Source organism: Sclerotinia sclerotiorum, genomic scaffold (assembly GCF_000146945.2).
Source record: "Sclerotinia sclerotiorum 1980 UF-70 scaffold_22 genomic scaffold, whole genome shotgun sequence".
NCBI classification, from domain to species: Eukaryota; Fungi; Ascomycota; class Leotiomycetes; order Helotiales; family Sclerotiniaceae; genus Sclerotinia; species Sclerotinia sclerotiorum.
The window spans coordinates 473343-488613 of record NW_001820814.1 but is presented as its reverse complement, the minus strand read 5'-3'; the positions used below and the strand labels follow the sequence as shown (position 1 = coordinate 488613).

The following is a 15271-nucleotide window of genomic DNA, read 5'->3' as shown; positions in this document are numbered from 1 at the left end:
TTCGTCTCTTTGATCATTCATCGAAACCGAGATTGAAATTGAAATCAAATCGAAATCATAAGTCGGAGAGTTTTCGAGCGATAATAAGGTTATAATATAATCTTATAATCAATCAAAATGCCAGATATATCACGGAATCGAATCGAAATCTGGCGCAGCGAAGTCGAATCACAATCATCGTCGCAATCGGGTAGGACGGGCCTAGAAGATGTGGGGTGGAGTGCACCTGTTGTGCGACCAGTGGGTTTTTGGAGGAGGATGTTAGGGTTGGGGTATGGAGGTAGTGGAAGTGGTGCTGGCAATGATGGAAGTGGAAGTGAAAGCGGGAAAAGTATGAGTATAGGGAGAAGATTGGGCTTGGTGAAGAAAGAAGTGGAAAGAACGGGGATGTATACGGTTAAGAGTAGGGATGTGGATGAGGTTGGAGGGAGAAGAGATTTAGGGGAGAAAGATGGGGATGTTGATAGGAGAAGTAGTATGGAGCTTGTTGGGAGTGAGGAGAGTGTTAGGGGTGGGTTGAGGGAAAGGAGGAATAGGTTAGAAAGAGCGGCTAAGCTATTGGGGAAGAATGATGGGATGGGAGAAAATGGACAGAGGAGTTGATTTGTCTTGTTTGTGGGATTCTTGGTGGATGGCATTGATGGATGAGATTGATGGCTGGTACATCGTTAGATCTGGAGTAGTATGATGAGATTTTCTCAGTACTGGAACGAGATGGTATAGCAGCGGCGCGTATGCATGTTTCTATAACGACGAATGATGAGGATATGGGATAACTATGGTGTAAGGACTACAGCGGAGCAATATCGGATACATAATCAGCGCTGTAAGAATTATGTCTATAATGATTCATGAATTATACACTTCTGAAGCCAATAAGATTGTCCATTATCTAGAGTGTTGAATATATAATCTTACTTAATCCTAGAATATCTGTTTGTATGAGAAGTCTGAGACAAACTGTTGACCTCCTGGGATCTTGGCAGCATATGCATATATTGCATGATGCATATAAGGAGCAAACAAAACTCAACTTTTAATTCATTCTTTCCTTTTTGGTATACTGTTTGTTTGCTTTCAATATTTTGATTTCAAAGCACTTTAATTCCGAAGGCTGAATACCTAACCTTATTCCTTCATTTTTTTTTGAATATATACTCGCAGCTTAACTGCTTAGCTAGAGAATCAATTCAATCTGATGCTCTTTCTGGTCTCAAGAAACCCAATACAAACATATACACATATACCAGGTTTGATTTGTTTCTCGAGTCTAATCATCACTCTATCAATAATGCAATGAAGAAGCGATCCGCATATTATCCGTAACAAATCACAAATAGAAGTCGAATCAATACTGAAGTCGTTTTCCAGACCAGAGGACATCAAGACGCTGGTCGGCAAAATCTTTGACGGCATATGCAATACCCATCTCATCGAGGAAATCTATTTCCAGGAATTTTACTGCAGTGGCCTCGAGATAATGGGTCTAGTCACTCGGTAAAGAAAGTATTTGTGAAATTGTTTTGTTCATCAAGCATATGCATACATATACCTTTCACTAGAGAATAGATCTGTCTTGCTTTTTTGACGAATAGATCCCCTAGGTTAACAACCCACGAATTCTTAGTGGATGCTCAACTAGATTGAACTCGATATTTCTGTTTACTCCTGTAGAGATCGTTAGCGAGCCAAATGGACAATTCAAGTACAAACCTTGCCTATGTGATTCACCGATACCAACCAAGCCTCACAGTCTGTGAATATTCTCATCGAGATATTCATCAGTACCCAGAGCTGTTTGGTTTGAAGTCCCGAGCGACAGCCGTTGTGGTATCTCACCTGGAAGTTCTCAATTTTCTGTACTTCCAGATATTAGACGCCGTAAAATTCTTGGGTTACTTGAAAATGGTTCAAGTGAGGTGGTGTTCATCAGAGCTGAACTAGGTGCATTTGCATACCCTTGAGCAAACGAGTCTCCCGTATGCAAGTAACAAAGAAATGGTGGACTGATATGGACACAAACGACCAGTTATGCGTGCATGTGATCATGATATAGACATAGCTGCTATCATTAGTGAATCTACATGCGTTTGGAGTGGCACACCCATTATACTTTTCTAGCCAGATGAAGACGAAAATGGAGGGCGTCAGTAATGGTTACGGATAGTCTGGATTCCATATACCCGTCTCGGATATTATCCTCCCATAAGATTTAACGCCTTTATAAGTTGGGCGAGTAGTGATCCGTTCCAGCCGGTTCTCCTGACTGCAGATGCTCTTTATGTGTGAATTTTCAGTGCGCCATGCCCAGGAGTCAATTCACAATTGTGCGAGGATCTGACCGGAATTGGGATGGAAGTTTTGCTAAGGCTGCAGCATTCTGTCTGCAAAGAAGTCAATCAACAACTGAGGTCGCAACAGTTGCTTGCTAGAAATTCCATGCTGGAGTTCCTTGAGCAGACTTTTGTTTTCACGCCGCGATCTCCTCTTAGACGTCAAGACAGTGAAACCCGCTGTTCGAGATAATCTCCCGCCTATCATTGAAAAAGACAATTGAAGCCGAGTGTATAGCTTTGAGACCATCTAGGTCACCCATCGTTGACTCTCGAATACGTGCTCCACTCACAAGTGATTCTCAATCTATTGCGGAGCCTATACAAGACGCATTTTCTTCCTTTTCCCAATCCGACTTGTTGGATATGGCAATAACGAAAGTGACCGAAGATTTCTCTACTCTCCAAGGACCTTACGACGTGCATCACGCCTAATGGCTTTGATGGCACTAAAATCAAAGATGCTGAAATTATAGTCAATCATTCGCCTTTCAACGCGCCAGAAATACAGCCCATATTACAATCGGGAATAAATGCTATGGCCTTGGCAGTATTATCATTCTTGTGTTGAGAGTATACCTCCCGTCACAAAGTTGTGTATTGAGATACCCATAAGAAGAAATCTATGGTCAATCCATTTAGTGATCCAATGACCATGACCACCATGTGATTTCTGGCCCATGGATTCAGCCGTTCTGTTTCCTAGCCGCAGGAACTCAAATAAATTGAGGAAAGTCGAAACCAGTTTACTTGATTTGTGATTGTGATATCGGAGATAAAAGGTGTCTATCATCAGTGGGCCGTCCAGGGCGGTTCTTTCTGTCGGATTGGATACAGTCTTCAGATGTAAGGACCGAGAGCAAATTTTAGGATTGACATTGCTAATGCTAGCCTCCGCATCAACCTTGATGAGGTCACCTTGCAATATTGTCTTACAATTTGAGATGACGAGTGGAGCATTGTAGACTGTAGTTGGGTCTGCATGCACTATTAAGCTGTGAATCCTTTCTAATAAGCCTCAAGATTTTAGACTTACGTTATGATCTTCGCTCTTTGGGTCCCCTTTAAAATATCAAGATATCTCTTCAGCTGAAAGATGCATCTCCCGGGTAGCATGAGGAATCCTAAGCCGATGTCATTACTACCGCAATGTTTAATACGTTGTGGATGTAATCACACGGCCGTACATTGCCAGACCCACAGGAAGAGCTGGCGAGGTCGTCGTACATCACGTCGTTGTACTTTCCTTCCAGGGTAAACCACTTCTCCTAAACTGACATGAATGTTTAGCTCAAGCCAAATGAGGAATTAAAGATACATACCGCCAACTGAAGCAAACAACTTTCGAGGCCTCTAAATGTCCTCTTACTTTGTCCATGGTTTGCTACAAATATGCTTCGACCTTAATTCTTTAACTTTCACTAGATCTTTCAAAATAACTTGGAGTCTAGTTCACATGTGAATTGACGAAGAATAAACTCAAAGCCAATTGAGTCGATAGAAAAATAAGTCGAGCAGTCGCCTCCATAGGAACATCAGGATATCCAAACACTCAGGGAGAGCTTGTGCTCAAAGCGTGGAGACTCGGCTAAGAATTCGGGTTCGTAACCATTGTCATGGTAGCAGGTAGCTTGCTAGAGTACCCAAGTGTTTATATGCGTTATACCAAGAAAGTTTAAAGTCTAGTGTACGGAGCTGAGCCTCTCTGTTTGAAAATGAAAGCTCCGAATACGTCCCAGAGTTACCTGCACAAGATCAAGCCATTTTATTAGAGCTGCAGTTGACCCAATCCGGGGATATAAACGTGCACTGTGAAGGCGCAAAATACATTATCTGATGAGTTTCAAAGATTCTAAACTACTAAGAAAGTGAAATTATGTAAAAGTATAACAGTACAAGCACTAGCCGTGAGAAATAAACATTGGAATAAAAGTCTCGGTCTAATTAGGAAAGTGTAAAGGAAAAGTTGACTAATACTCATTCTACGATATCAAGTAACTGTCACTCGGGTAATTCTGAAATAGGACAGGGAGACGGGAATACTCGTTTTACGTCACATGACCTGAAATTGATTTCCAACCCAGCGGCAATAGCCGGCTCCAATACATTTCGATACAATTCTTGTCCATCAGTTCAGCAACTCCTTGACACTAGAAAAGATGTCTAAAACTGTTGTTATAAAGTCACCAGCGGAATTCAGTAACTTACTGAAGACCTCTAAAATTGTTGTAACAGATTGTAAGCTACCCCGCGGAAAGCCCCTCCCATTACGACTCCTTGCCCCTCCAACAATATGCGACTACTACAAACTCTTATTGCTCTTACTGATACTCTACCTTACCAATAGTTTATGCGGACTGGTGTGGACCATGCAAAGCTATTGCGCCTATCTACGAGCAGCTTTCTGCACAGCTATCTCGTCCAAATAGGATTACATTTACCAAGGTTAATGTCGACAATCAGACAGAGATTGCTTCCACCTATGGTGTCACTGCGTGCGTCTTCCTTCAATAGCACGTTTTGAATCTTGGAGGATCAAGCCACTAAGTATTTCTATAAAAGCTATTGCTAATACGAATCCAACAGGATGCCAACTTTCATAATCTTTAGGAAGGGCAAACAAGTCGAGAAAGTCCAAGGTGCCGATCCAAACAGACTGCAAGATATTGTGAAAAAGTTAGCTGCAGAAGCAGATAAATCAGACGATTCATCGTCAGGATTTGCAAGTGGTTCTGGCGATTGGCGTACAGGCGCTTTACCAAAGGGTTACAGCGATGTGACTGATCAGGTTGATATCAAGGGTCTCGAACTGTTGAATGCCGACAGTGAGTTCGGGGGTGTACGAACATTGGTTGACACGAACAAGCCTAGCGCTTTGTCGAAGGGAAAGGGAGCAGATTCGAAGGCAAAGGACTGGGTTGTCAGTGATACGGATGAGCAGCTAATGTTGTTCGTGCCATTCCAATCTACTTTAAAGGTTCATACTGTTCAGGTAAGAGGAATTCATCAGTTGCGCAAATCTCTCTAGTATTAGTGCTGACCTTCAATTCTCCAGATCACGTCCCTACCTTCAGCAACCGATGACGAGGACGACGAAGAAGTGCCAATGCGACCAAAAACCATCCAGATTTACACAAACCGAGCTCACATTGTTGGTTTCGACGAGGCTGATGATCTTCCTTCCACACAAACTATTACACTGGAAGCTAATGATTGGGATTCAACTGGAACTGCTACATTATCGCTTCGCTTTGTCAAGTTCCAAAATGTTACAAGCTTGGTTTTCTTCATCGTTGATGGTGATGGAGATGGAGAGAAAGTGCGCCTTGATCGCATTAGAATTATTGGAGAAACTGGTGAAAAGCGCGATCCAGGAAAGCTGGAGAAGATCGATGATGGCCATTAAGGGTTAACGAAGTATGATTTGTTTTATGACGACGAGCGTTACAGTTACATGATGATAGGCATAGGATGGCGTTAGCAGATGTGCCTTTTTGTGGTACTTTTGTCGTGCATTGCATTTGATATCAATAAGGTTTATAAACGCCATTATGGGAATACTCTTTTTCCTTTCCGCAAGACCTCTCACGTTGACAGTTATAATTACAAATGGATGGTAACAATTGAAGTTGAAATAAAAGATTACATAGATTACATTGAGTGTGTTTTGAGTATTATCCCACGCGGGGCTCGTAAGTGTAAATCAGAACAACATTACCCCAGCGCAAACTGTGCCCTCAAATACCACCAGACAGATGCGACTGACAGTTCGACACCTTTCCAAAGTCACCAACTCTTTCTCCAGCCCTAGAACCAACATAGTATAAACAAAGAATGTCCGAACCCTCTCCATCCTCTCACCCACCAACCGTTATCCGTTGGGCCCTTTCAGACAAACCGACGAACACAGCCTGGATTCGCGAATCGCGAAGTTTCGAAACCCGCGGAAAGAGGTGAAAGAGAGAGCATCGGCTGCAATTGGGATCAATCTATGGTACCATTGACACTCGTTTACATCATGGCGGAGAAGATGCGCGAAAAACACGAGGTACCAAGCCGCACTTAAAAAATAAGTTGAAGAAGAAAAGAAATTCGTTTGCGCTGGGAAATTTTTCTTATATTGTGGGAATTTTTGGGGGGAAGCTAGTGAGGAGGGCTAAGCTGGTTTGGGATTGGTGGATTTCTTTTGTGGCTGTATGGGATGGGTGCCTTAGGCTTTTTTTTTTTTGCAACCTTGGTTTTTTGTTTGGAATTATGTAAGCACTTTAGTAGGACTTCTTGAATCTGTATTCATATTGCACCACCATCTTTTGAAAACAAGCATCTGTATCATTATTTGAGGTTTAACTATTTCGAGTCAATTCTCACATCCTCTACATTCATCAAGCTTCAATCATCATAACTTCAAGATGATGTGAGAAATTGACACAGGTAAATTATCCATACATGGCTTACATTATTCTCTCTCCCCTTTGCCGATTTATCGAGTTTAACCTATACCGGTACCGGTAACTACTTACGTTGTGTTGGGGGGGTGGGGGGGTGGACAAGTGGTCGTGAGTCAACAGTCAACTTACTGCTTTATCTTCATTTTGGGCTGAGGGGAAATTATTATGCATACTAGGATATAAATGGGATTTAGCTGCAGAGCTTTCTCTGAAGAATCGTCAACTTTCTGGTTCAATGTCCTCCTTGACCACGACTAGTATGGCGTCCAACATAAGCTCAATCTTCTGAACCATTGATGTTACAAAGATGTGGGTGTCACATTACCAATTCAGAATTCATTATGAAGTTTCATTTAGTATCTAATCTGTAGGTTTCTTACAACATACTTTATTTGGATTCAGAAGAATTGTCCAATTCCGCCCTAAGTCACAGAATTTTGACGCGTGCTAGAGCCGGCACGTACACATGTACGCAGGGCGTACTTTCTACATCGAGTGGTTTTGTGGGAGGCTAATTAACTGGTACATCGTTTATGTCTGGACGTTTCCAAGCTTGGATGCCCTCCCGAAGTCGGCATTGGGAGCTGATATCACTTAAGAAAGCACTACCAAAAGGTCATTCGGTGAAGGCTTTCATTTCTTAGAGCCTGTCTAGATGGTAGTAGGCTCTAAGAGATGACAGACTTCACATGGTTTTGATCCAGATGCGTCAGATGCCCGATCTGCTAAGGACTCATCGAGAGCTGACTCTGGTTGCCATTGAGATAGCACAGATGGCGTGGGAATTGAGAGTTGAAGCTCAAGACCTCTTAAAGCCAAGACTTGAAATTATCATGCATCGGTGCAACTACATACGAGATACGCATACGCTTCGAGTTGGCTTTCACGACACTTAGCTTTCAGTTCTAGAATTTGCAAAGCCCGACACGGATAAGATTGGGAAACTGACACAACTCCCAGATGGAACATTCATATGAAGAACACATGTTAGTTTCCCCTGGATAATGCAGAAGAGAATTCACTGATGGAGTTATATTCACTTGTTTTATCAAGCCTGCCTAATTTACCACCACACATGTATGTTCCCAGGTCAATCATTGATACCAGCAGCAGAGGCGGCAGAATAAATCGCTTCATGTGCAGAGAGATAACTCTGATAGCAAAAATGATGCTAGATTTGGGACGTCTCGAGTGCCGATTCAAAGTGTTCCTTGTATTTATAGCGGGCATAGCACCCAAAGTCAAAGAATAGAAATAATTTGCTCTCGAGATCATTAACAGATTGGATGAGACAAGTTTTGGCTACCACCAAAAGCAGAGGGAGTTACTGGCAAAAATATGTGAAAAGCAGGAAACTGCGATTGCTTAGACTGGGAATCATTTGTGTATCAATTGAATAGAAGAATTGGAGTCTAGTGGAGAGCAATTAATTACTATGTGCTTGTAACACTGTTAACGGGTACCGCTTTGTGCTTCGATAAGTTGGCGTCTTTAGTCAAATAGTTGTGGACAATGGAATAGTTTGGCTCCGAGTGTTATTGACCTTGGAGTTAGTTATATGGATAAGACAACAATGAACAAATATTAAATATTGAACGTCATCATCTACATCATCAACAATGACAAAAGTAACGCATGAACTATTAATAGACTCAGCCTTGTTTCAAAAGGCTGGTTGCTGCAAACATTCTATGCGTTGTGATTGGATACTTTTGCCCCGCTGCCTTATGTAATCATCAGGTTACAGAGGGGTGACGATTTCGAACGGTATCGAAATTCGCATGACGATGAAGAAACATTGATTCCTATTCATTTGTACAAGAGAAGCTGTATCAGTTCAAGTCACCACGACTATTTCATCTGTGAAGTTGAGCCATACGAGCTGTACGCACCAGTTCTAATAAATAAAACAACCTTACGATCAACAACCTCGAAGCACAATTCATTTTCTCATCTTTGTACTTTCAGCCTCTGTATTCGACCCACCTTCATTCCCGCAATCAAAAGCAAACATCTTTCTGCCATTTCGAATCAACATAACATAAACTAATCTTCCTCACTGCAAACAAAAATACGAATACAATCAACTCTTCCGCGACCGATACTTCATCATGGATGATCCTGTCGAAGCTTTTACGTCCATCACAGGGCAAACAGAAGCTGTGGCAAGACAGTATCTGGGAATGACCGACAACAACTATGAACAGGCAATAGGATTATTCTTTGAAGCACCTGAACTCGCCAACAGCAATAATGATACTTCTCACCAAGCGCCACCACAAATACCTACTTCTACCAGACCACAAAGATCCACGGCTCGTGCCCAGCAAAATTCATCAGTGGTGGTAAATTTGGATTCCGACGATGATATGGAAGTGGATAATGACAACGTTGATGAGGAAGACTCTGATGCCGCAACAGCTGCCGCTATTGCACGCGCGGCGGAAGTAGAGGATGATGCTGCTATGGCGCGGAGAATGCAAGAAGAGCTTTATGCTGGTGGAGATGCAAGTGGCGGTTTCGATGCAGAAGGAGTAAGAGCACCTATTGCGAGAACGACGGAGACACTTGTTGGTGGCACAGGAGGCTGGGATGAGGGTGATGATGTACACAATAGTGTTTTTGAGCAATTGAGACTCCGACAACAAGCTAGAGCGCTTGGAGGTGGAGGCTCAGGTAAGGAGGAGTTGTTAACATTTTTACGTCCTATGTGCTAACAGTAACCAGCCCGAACGGGAATTTTCAACCAACGAGCCGTTCCGTCGATCTGGGACCAGGAACACGATGGGTTGGCACAGGCTACTGGAGGAGCTTTGGAAGGATCTAGTAAGAATGCCCGCCTTGCGGAACTCTTCAGACCACCATTCGACCTAATGTACAAGTTGCCTTGGGATTCGGCTCGCGAGGAGGGAAAAGAGTCTGGAAAATGGATTTTAGTCAATATACAAGACAACTCTATCTTCGATTGCCAGTCATTAAATCGCGATATATGGAAAGACCCTGGCATCAAAGATGTCGTGAAGGAGAATTTCATATTCATGCAATATTCCAAGGATGACCCCAGAGGGAACCAATACATTCAGTACTACTTTCCACAGAAAGATAGTGATGCTGCATATCCTCACATTGCTATCGTTGATCCAAGAACTGGTGAGCAGGTAAAGGTTTGGTCAGGACCTCCAGTACCAAAAGCTGCAGAATTCCTCATGCAATTGGTTGAGTTTCTAGATCGATATAGTCTCGATCTTTCCAAGAAAAATCCAGTTGCGAGACGAAAACCGGAGAAGTCAAAGTCGCTAGACGTCACTAAGCTCACTGAGGAGGAGATGCTTAACCTAGCATTGCAAAATAGTCTCGCGAACAACGGAACGAGTGGGCCTAAAGCGGATGATCCAGATGATCTCACAAAGAGCTTCGGTGATGTTAGCAAAGGAAAGGGTAAAGAGGTTGAGGAGCAAACTTCAGAGGCAGCCGAGCCCTCTCAAAATACCTCTAGCGAATCAGCCTCCCCATTTTCTCAGATTGCTTCCGACAGACCACATATGGAACCCGAAGGCCCTCTTTCGGAAAGCACGCGCATCCAGTTCAGACACGCCAACGGTCGTATTGTTCATAGATTTAGACTTGACGATACAGTACGCCGTATCTACGAATGGCTAAAATCGGAACCATTGGAGGGCAAAGCAGGGGTCCCTTTTGAGCTCAGAAGCGCTGGCAAAGATTTGATAGATTCCTTGGACGAAACGGTTAAAGTTGCAGGACTCAATAATGGTACTGTGATGGTGGAGTTTATCGAGGACTGAGGTTTGTTTCAAATTTTCGGGGATCGGTGATACCAAATGGATTGCTTGCATCACAGTTTGACGTAATAATGGGCTATTCACATTGTATGTGGAATAATATGCCTAGTTTCCTCGAGGCCAGCCTATGATTTCCAATCAAGAATAGCGTATTGGGAGGATAATTTCACTTTTCTTCTTTTCGCATATGAGTTCTATCTCACATTGTGCATAGACGGGGCTTACCAGCAAGGAAAATAGGACTGCTGGGCTATAGATTTATGAGAATGAGAAACGAGAATATCATGATATTGATAAAATGATGTGCAATGACATTACACTATTTTCCGGGTAGCAGTGAAGTTCTTGTCGATCCCGAATGGTTAGAAATAAGTTTGATATGCTCGAGGGATCGAATGATGGTTGTGACATGCAAGTAGATCTCATACACCTAGTTTCAAGCTAGCTAGTTAGTACCGGTGCCTCTTTTGAATCATGTGAATTTCAGTCCGATATACTAGGTTAGAATCAGCATTCACAGCACCAATGCAATATGATGAAATGCATTCGAATAATCTACCTAAAGCTTGAAACGGTCCATCGTTCATGCAGGTTCACGAAAAAAAAGAATCCGGAAGCGCTGGGTCGACACGCTACCGTTATCAACCCCTGAAATTGTTGATGTTTGGCGAAGTGGATGGGTTCAATTTAACCTTTACTCAAGAGGATTGGCTGATTGAACTGGTTGGCTGGTAGACAAGATGCGTGATAAATCAACATGACAACAAAGATAAGTAAGTCCGCTCATGAAAATAAGCAATCACACAAACGTAAACGCACTAGGTAGGTTAAAATGTATCCATCTTCTACAATTTCTACTGTTCCTAGAGAATGCTCGAGATTTCACCTTAGTATCAAATTTAAGATTGCATCTGAGAAGGAAATCTGAGAAGAAGTCACAATTCTCAAAATCTCCAAAACCGGACTTCTCTTCATCTCTCCTTCATATCGACCACCACCCGTACTTGTGAACTGCATTTGTTGCTCAACAGTCAGCCAATGGTGCTTACCTTCCCCAGATTAATGAAACCGCACTCCTGTTCGTACATGCCACTTCCCAAGAGTTGCATTCCTTCACAGATAGCTTGACTTGTTACTTCTCTTCCACTCATACACAATCATTTTTCTACCCCTTTTGCCAAAAGGTTTACGACATTCACGATTTTCAGATACCACGACAAGCTTCGACATTCAATCTCTTTCCTCTCTATTTGATATAGTGATAGTGATATACACCCTCGGTAGCTGTTGACCCCACCATACCATACTGTACACCGCGTTCCTGGTCCAGGCCCCCGATTCCCTTGTATAATTTGCACTTTCGCAGAGGGAAGAAACCGACGAATTTCTTTCCGTTGTTGGTATATCAGACGATAACGGAAAATATTCTGACTCGTGTTTGATATCTCACCTCGGATCATAGGCCAAGTCAATTCACTTCCGCGATCCCTCCCTGGGTTGAGAGAGCTACAAAATATCAGCGGGGTGCTCCCAGTAAAACTCGGACAACAAACCGACAACACAACCTGACATCGGAAGTGGTGTTGTCCCATTTCTCTTTCCTAATTATATCGAGTTTGATTTCGAAGGATGACGCATGAGATGAGTGGTGTCGTGGATCCTGAGACTTTGTACACAAAGCAGAACTGCATCGGTATGTCTACACATACTTTTATAACTCCGTGTAGAGGCTCATTTTTATAGGTGGTGGTAGTTTTGGTAAGGTTTACAAAGGGTATGTTTTCTTCAATCTGTCAATCGCGAATCCAATTCTCCACATAGGCCATTTACTGATCTCCAACAGAGTTGACAAGCGCACTGGGCAGGCTGTAGCAATAAAAGTTATCGATGTCGAGAATGCCGAAGATGAAGTCGAAGATATTATTCAAGAGATCTCCATTCTTTCCGAGTTACATTCCCCGTTCGTTACGCAATATTATGGATCATATCTGAGAGGTTCAGATCTTTGGATCGTTATGGAGTTTTGTTCGGGTGGTAGCTGTGGAGACTTGATGAAGCCGGGTTTGATACAGGAGGAATATATTTCAATTATCATACGGGAACTTCTACTAGGCTTGGATTATCTTCATGGGGATAAGAAGCTTCACAGAGATATCAAAGGTTCGCGCAATTTTCCTCTGATAGCTTGGTTTCGGATCTGAGGAGCTAACATTGAGGGGATAGCTGCCAATGTTTTACTAGGCGCCAATGGACAAGTCAAGCTGGCAGATTTTGGTGTTTCGGGTCAATTGTCTGCTACCATGACTAAGAAGAATACATTTGTTGGAACACCCTTCTGGATGGCCCCGGAGGTTATCAAGCAATCTGGATATGATCACAAAGCGGATATATGGTCTCTGGGCATTACAGCGCTCGAACTAGCGAATGGCGAACCTCCATACTCCGATATCCATCCAATGAAAGTTTTGTTTCTCATTCCAAAAAATGCTCCACCAAAGTTGGAAGGGAACTTTACAAAAGCTTTCAAAGAATTTGTCGAATTGTGCCTTCAACGAGACCCAAGGGAACGTCCTTCTGCTAGAGAATTACTGAAGCATCCTTTTGTGCGAAGAGCCAAGAAAACCTCATATTTGACGGAGTTGATAGAGAGATACGAACGGTGGGCAGTACATCATAAGGGTGACGATGATGACTCGGATAATGAACGAGAGGAAGCACCCCCACCCAAACCTGTCAATGAAGACTTGTGGGATTTCGGTACGGTCCGACCGGTTGGTGGAAGAGTAAATGGTTAGGTTGGGTTTGAATACTATGGGTGAATCAGCCACGAATGCAAGGGCATCGAGGTCGTCATCAGACGAAGACAATTATGCAGAGCGTCCGCGACAGCAGTCGCCTTCGAAAACGAAAGAGTCTGGATATGTGTCAAGTATTGAAACTGTCAAAGCAACAAATTCTCCTGTAGACGCACAACCCAGGCAGCCTTCCCCACAGAGACGGCCTGTTCCAAGTATGCAGACTCCAATGTCCCCTACCAAGATTCCTCTTCCATCGTCGCCGGAAAAGTTTAAACCTCCAGGATTGGAAACACCCAGAATGGTCGCGCCGACCTATATAAATAGACAGGTTTCCGAATCTCCTGATTACGATCGTACATTGCAAGAGCAACTTCAGCAAGATATGGGTTTTTTGAAACTCGGTGAACAATCTCCTCCCCCGTTGAGAATGCCCCCATCTACCACTCCAGTGCCAGCACAGTACACAAATCAAAATACACCACCTGCAGCAGTACCACGGCCCTATACACAACAGTCACTACCAAAGCTCGCCCCTATTAAATTACCTGAAATACCTCCATTCCGCGGCAGTGGCCAACCTCAACCACTACAACAAAGACTACCAAATCAAGTACCTAATACAGAGCCTCGGAAGCAGCAGCAACAACAACAACCACTTCCATTACCATCTCATCCTACAGGGCTTCAAAACATAAGTCTACGCCAGGCAGGTCAGCAGCCATTACCTGCATTACCGTCAAAGAAATTACGCAATACTCCTTCTCAGGAAAGCATTTCATCTCAATCTTCTAGAGCTCCATCATCTATGCCTTCACCTGCCCCAACTAGTCCTACGGGAGAACTTGATGCATTGAACGATGTGATATTTCCTGCTCTTGAAGAAGCACTCAAACGACGTCAGTATCGCTTACAACATGCTTTCCGAGCGACTGGAGCTACACCAAAGCAGCAGAGAGCGCAAGCTGCTCACGAAAAATTACGAAAATTAGTGTATAAGCTTGCACATGTGTGCAAAGAAATCGACCATTGGGACAAACAGGAACCAGTGGGTATGGGGAAAGATGTGGATGTTTTCCTCGAAGGATTATTAGAAGAGATTCTAGTCCGGGTTGAACCGGCTGATGAAGAAGATCTTGATGTGAGACGATGAAATGCAAAGTTATGATTTGAATGTATGATGCATGAGGAATGAAAGGAATATGGTTATCACGATGAATGGATTGGTCAGTTAGGTACTAACTGGCCTCTATTATATGAGGCGTTGCTCGGCAGAATTTGATATTCCTAGAGAGCATGGAGTGTTTTATGTTGAGTATTCCAGCTTGCAGGAGATTTTATTCATTAATACTATAAAATTGAAGATGATAACTCCAATTGTTTGTTCACAAGATGATTAAATGTAATGGTTGGAATTCTTTTGCTGCTAGAATAAGTGAAGTAGGAGGCTGTTTATTGAATAGGGTAAGTACAAGTATGTATTAAATGGTGAAAATCGCTTAATTTTTGCAACATCTCCATTTCAGGGGTGAGGATAGTTTTTCTGATCAATACTAGGTAGCTCTTCTATTAGAGGTGCGTATATGCTAGTGTGTAAGGATATGCTAGTAGTTCTATTGGTGTATTGGTGTGGTAACATGTATTTCTAACGACCTCGGGAGGGAGGGTTAGTGTATTTTGTAATATCATTATGTATTATATGTTATGTATTATGTTGTGATGGAGACTCTAGTGAGTATGCTGGGGGTTTAGTTGTGTTTCTGTTATGCTTTTGTTGTTGTTTCTTTCTTTTGATGGGGTGTATGTTTGTTGTTGTTATTATATGTAATTGTGAGGTTTGGCTGAGATATGGATGAACATGGATGTATGTATATACATGTTTATATAAAGAATTA

At 42.7% G+C, this 15271-nt stretch overlaps 8 protein-coding genes across 8 annotated transcripts; 6 read left to right on the top strand and 2 right to left on the bottom strand.

The window, feature by feature from the left end:
• Positions 1 to 117: 117 nt before the first annotated feature.
• On the top strand, positions 118 to 603 carry SS1G_12854 (predicted protein; the record flags this gene model as incomplete). Its single annotated transcript, XM_001586226.1, has 1 exon — positions 118 to 603. One exon carries the CDS (start codon positions 118 to 120, stop codon positions 601 to 603), a length of 486 nt encoding a protein of 161 aa, XP_001586276.1.
• Positions 604 to 2364: 1761 nt separating this feature from the next.
• On the bottom strand, positions 2365 to 3711 carry SS1G_12853 (predicted protein; the record flags this gene model as incomplete). Its single annotated transcript, XM_001586225.1, has 6 exons — positions 2365 to 2534; positions 2627 to 2797; positions 2913 to 3328; positions 3370 to 3474; positions 3535 to 3606; positions 3656 to 3711. 6 exons carry the CDS (start codon positions 3709 to 3711, stop codon positions 2365 to 2367), a joined length of 990 nt encoding a protein of 329 aa, XP_001586275.1.
• Positions 3712 to 4492: 781 nt separating this feature from the next.
• Positions 4493 to 5739, top strand: SS1G_12852 (hypothetical protein; the record flags this gene model as incomplete). The annotated part of the gene is made up of 4 exons (XM_001586224.1): positions 4493 to 4571; positions 4681 to 4828; positions 4920 to 5325; positions 5389 to 5739. The coding sequence occupies 4 exons, from the start codon at positions 4493 to 4495 to the stop codon at positions 5737 to 5739; spliced, it is 984 nt and encodes a 327-aa protein (XP_001586274.1).
• A 1815-nt stretch (positions 5740 to 7554) lies between these two features.
• SS1G_12851 (predicted protein) lies at positions 7555 to 7677 on the top strand (the record flags this gene model as incomplete). Its single annotated transcript, XM_001586223.1, has 1 exon — positions 7555 to 7677. One exon carries the CDS (start codon positions 7555 to 7557, stop codon positions 7675 to 7677), a length of 123 nt encoding a protein of 40 aa, XP_001586273.1.
• Positions 7678 to 8892: 1215 nt separating this feature from the next.
• SS1G_12850 (hypothetical protein) lies at positions 8893 to 10584 on the top strand (the record flags this gene model as incomplete). Its single annotated transcript, XM_001586222.1, has 2 exons — positions 8893 to 9457; positions 9509 to 10584. The coding sequence occupies 2 exons, from the start codon at positions 8893 to 8895 to the stop codon at positions 10582 to 10584; spliced, it is 1641 nt and encodes a 546-aa protein (XP_001586272.1).
• Positions 10585 to 11463: 879 nt separating this feature from the next.
• On the bottom strand, positions 11464 to 11732 carry SS1G_12849 (predicted protein; the record flags this gene model as incomplete). Its single annotated transcript, XM_001586221.1, has 2 exons — positions 11464 to 11592; positions 11631 to 11732. 2 exons carry the CDS (start codon positions 11730 to 11732, stop codon positions 11464 to 11466), a joined length of 231 nt encoding a protein of 76 aa, XP_001586271.1.
• A 478-nt stretch (positions 11733 to 12210) lies between these two features.
• Positions 12211 to 13376, top strand: SS1G_12848 (hypothetical protein; the record flags this gene model as incomplete). Its single annotated transcript, XM_001586220.1, has 4 exons — positions 12211 to 12274; positions 12325 to 12355; positions 12425 to 12642; positions 12805 to 13376. 4 exons carry the CDS (start codon positions 12211 to 12213, stop codon positions 13374 to 13376), a joined length of 885 nt encoding a protein of 294 aa, XP_001586270.1.
• A 301-nt stretch (positions 13377 to 13677) lies between these two features.
• Positions 13678 to 14529, top strand: SS1G_12847 (hypothetical protein; the record flags this gene model as incomplete). The annotated part of the gene is made up of 1 exon (XM_001586219.1): positions 13678 to 14529. The coding sequence occupies one exon, from the start codon at positions 13678 to 13680 to the stop codon at positions 14527 to 14529; it is 852 nt and encodes a 283-aa protein (XP_001586269.1).
• Positions 14530 to 15271: the final 742 nt, after the last annotated feature.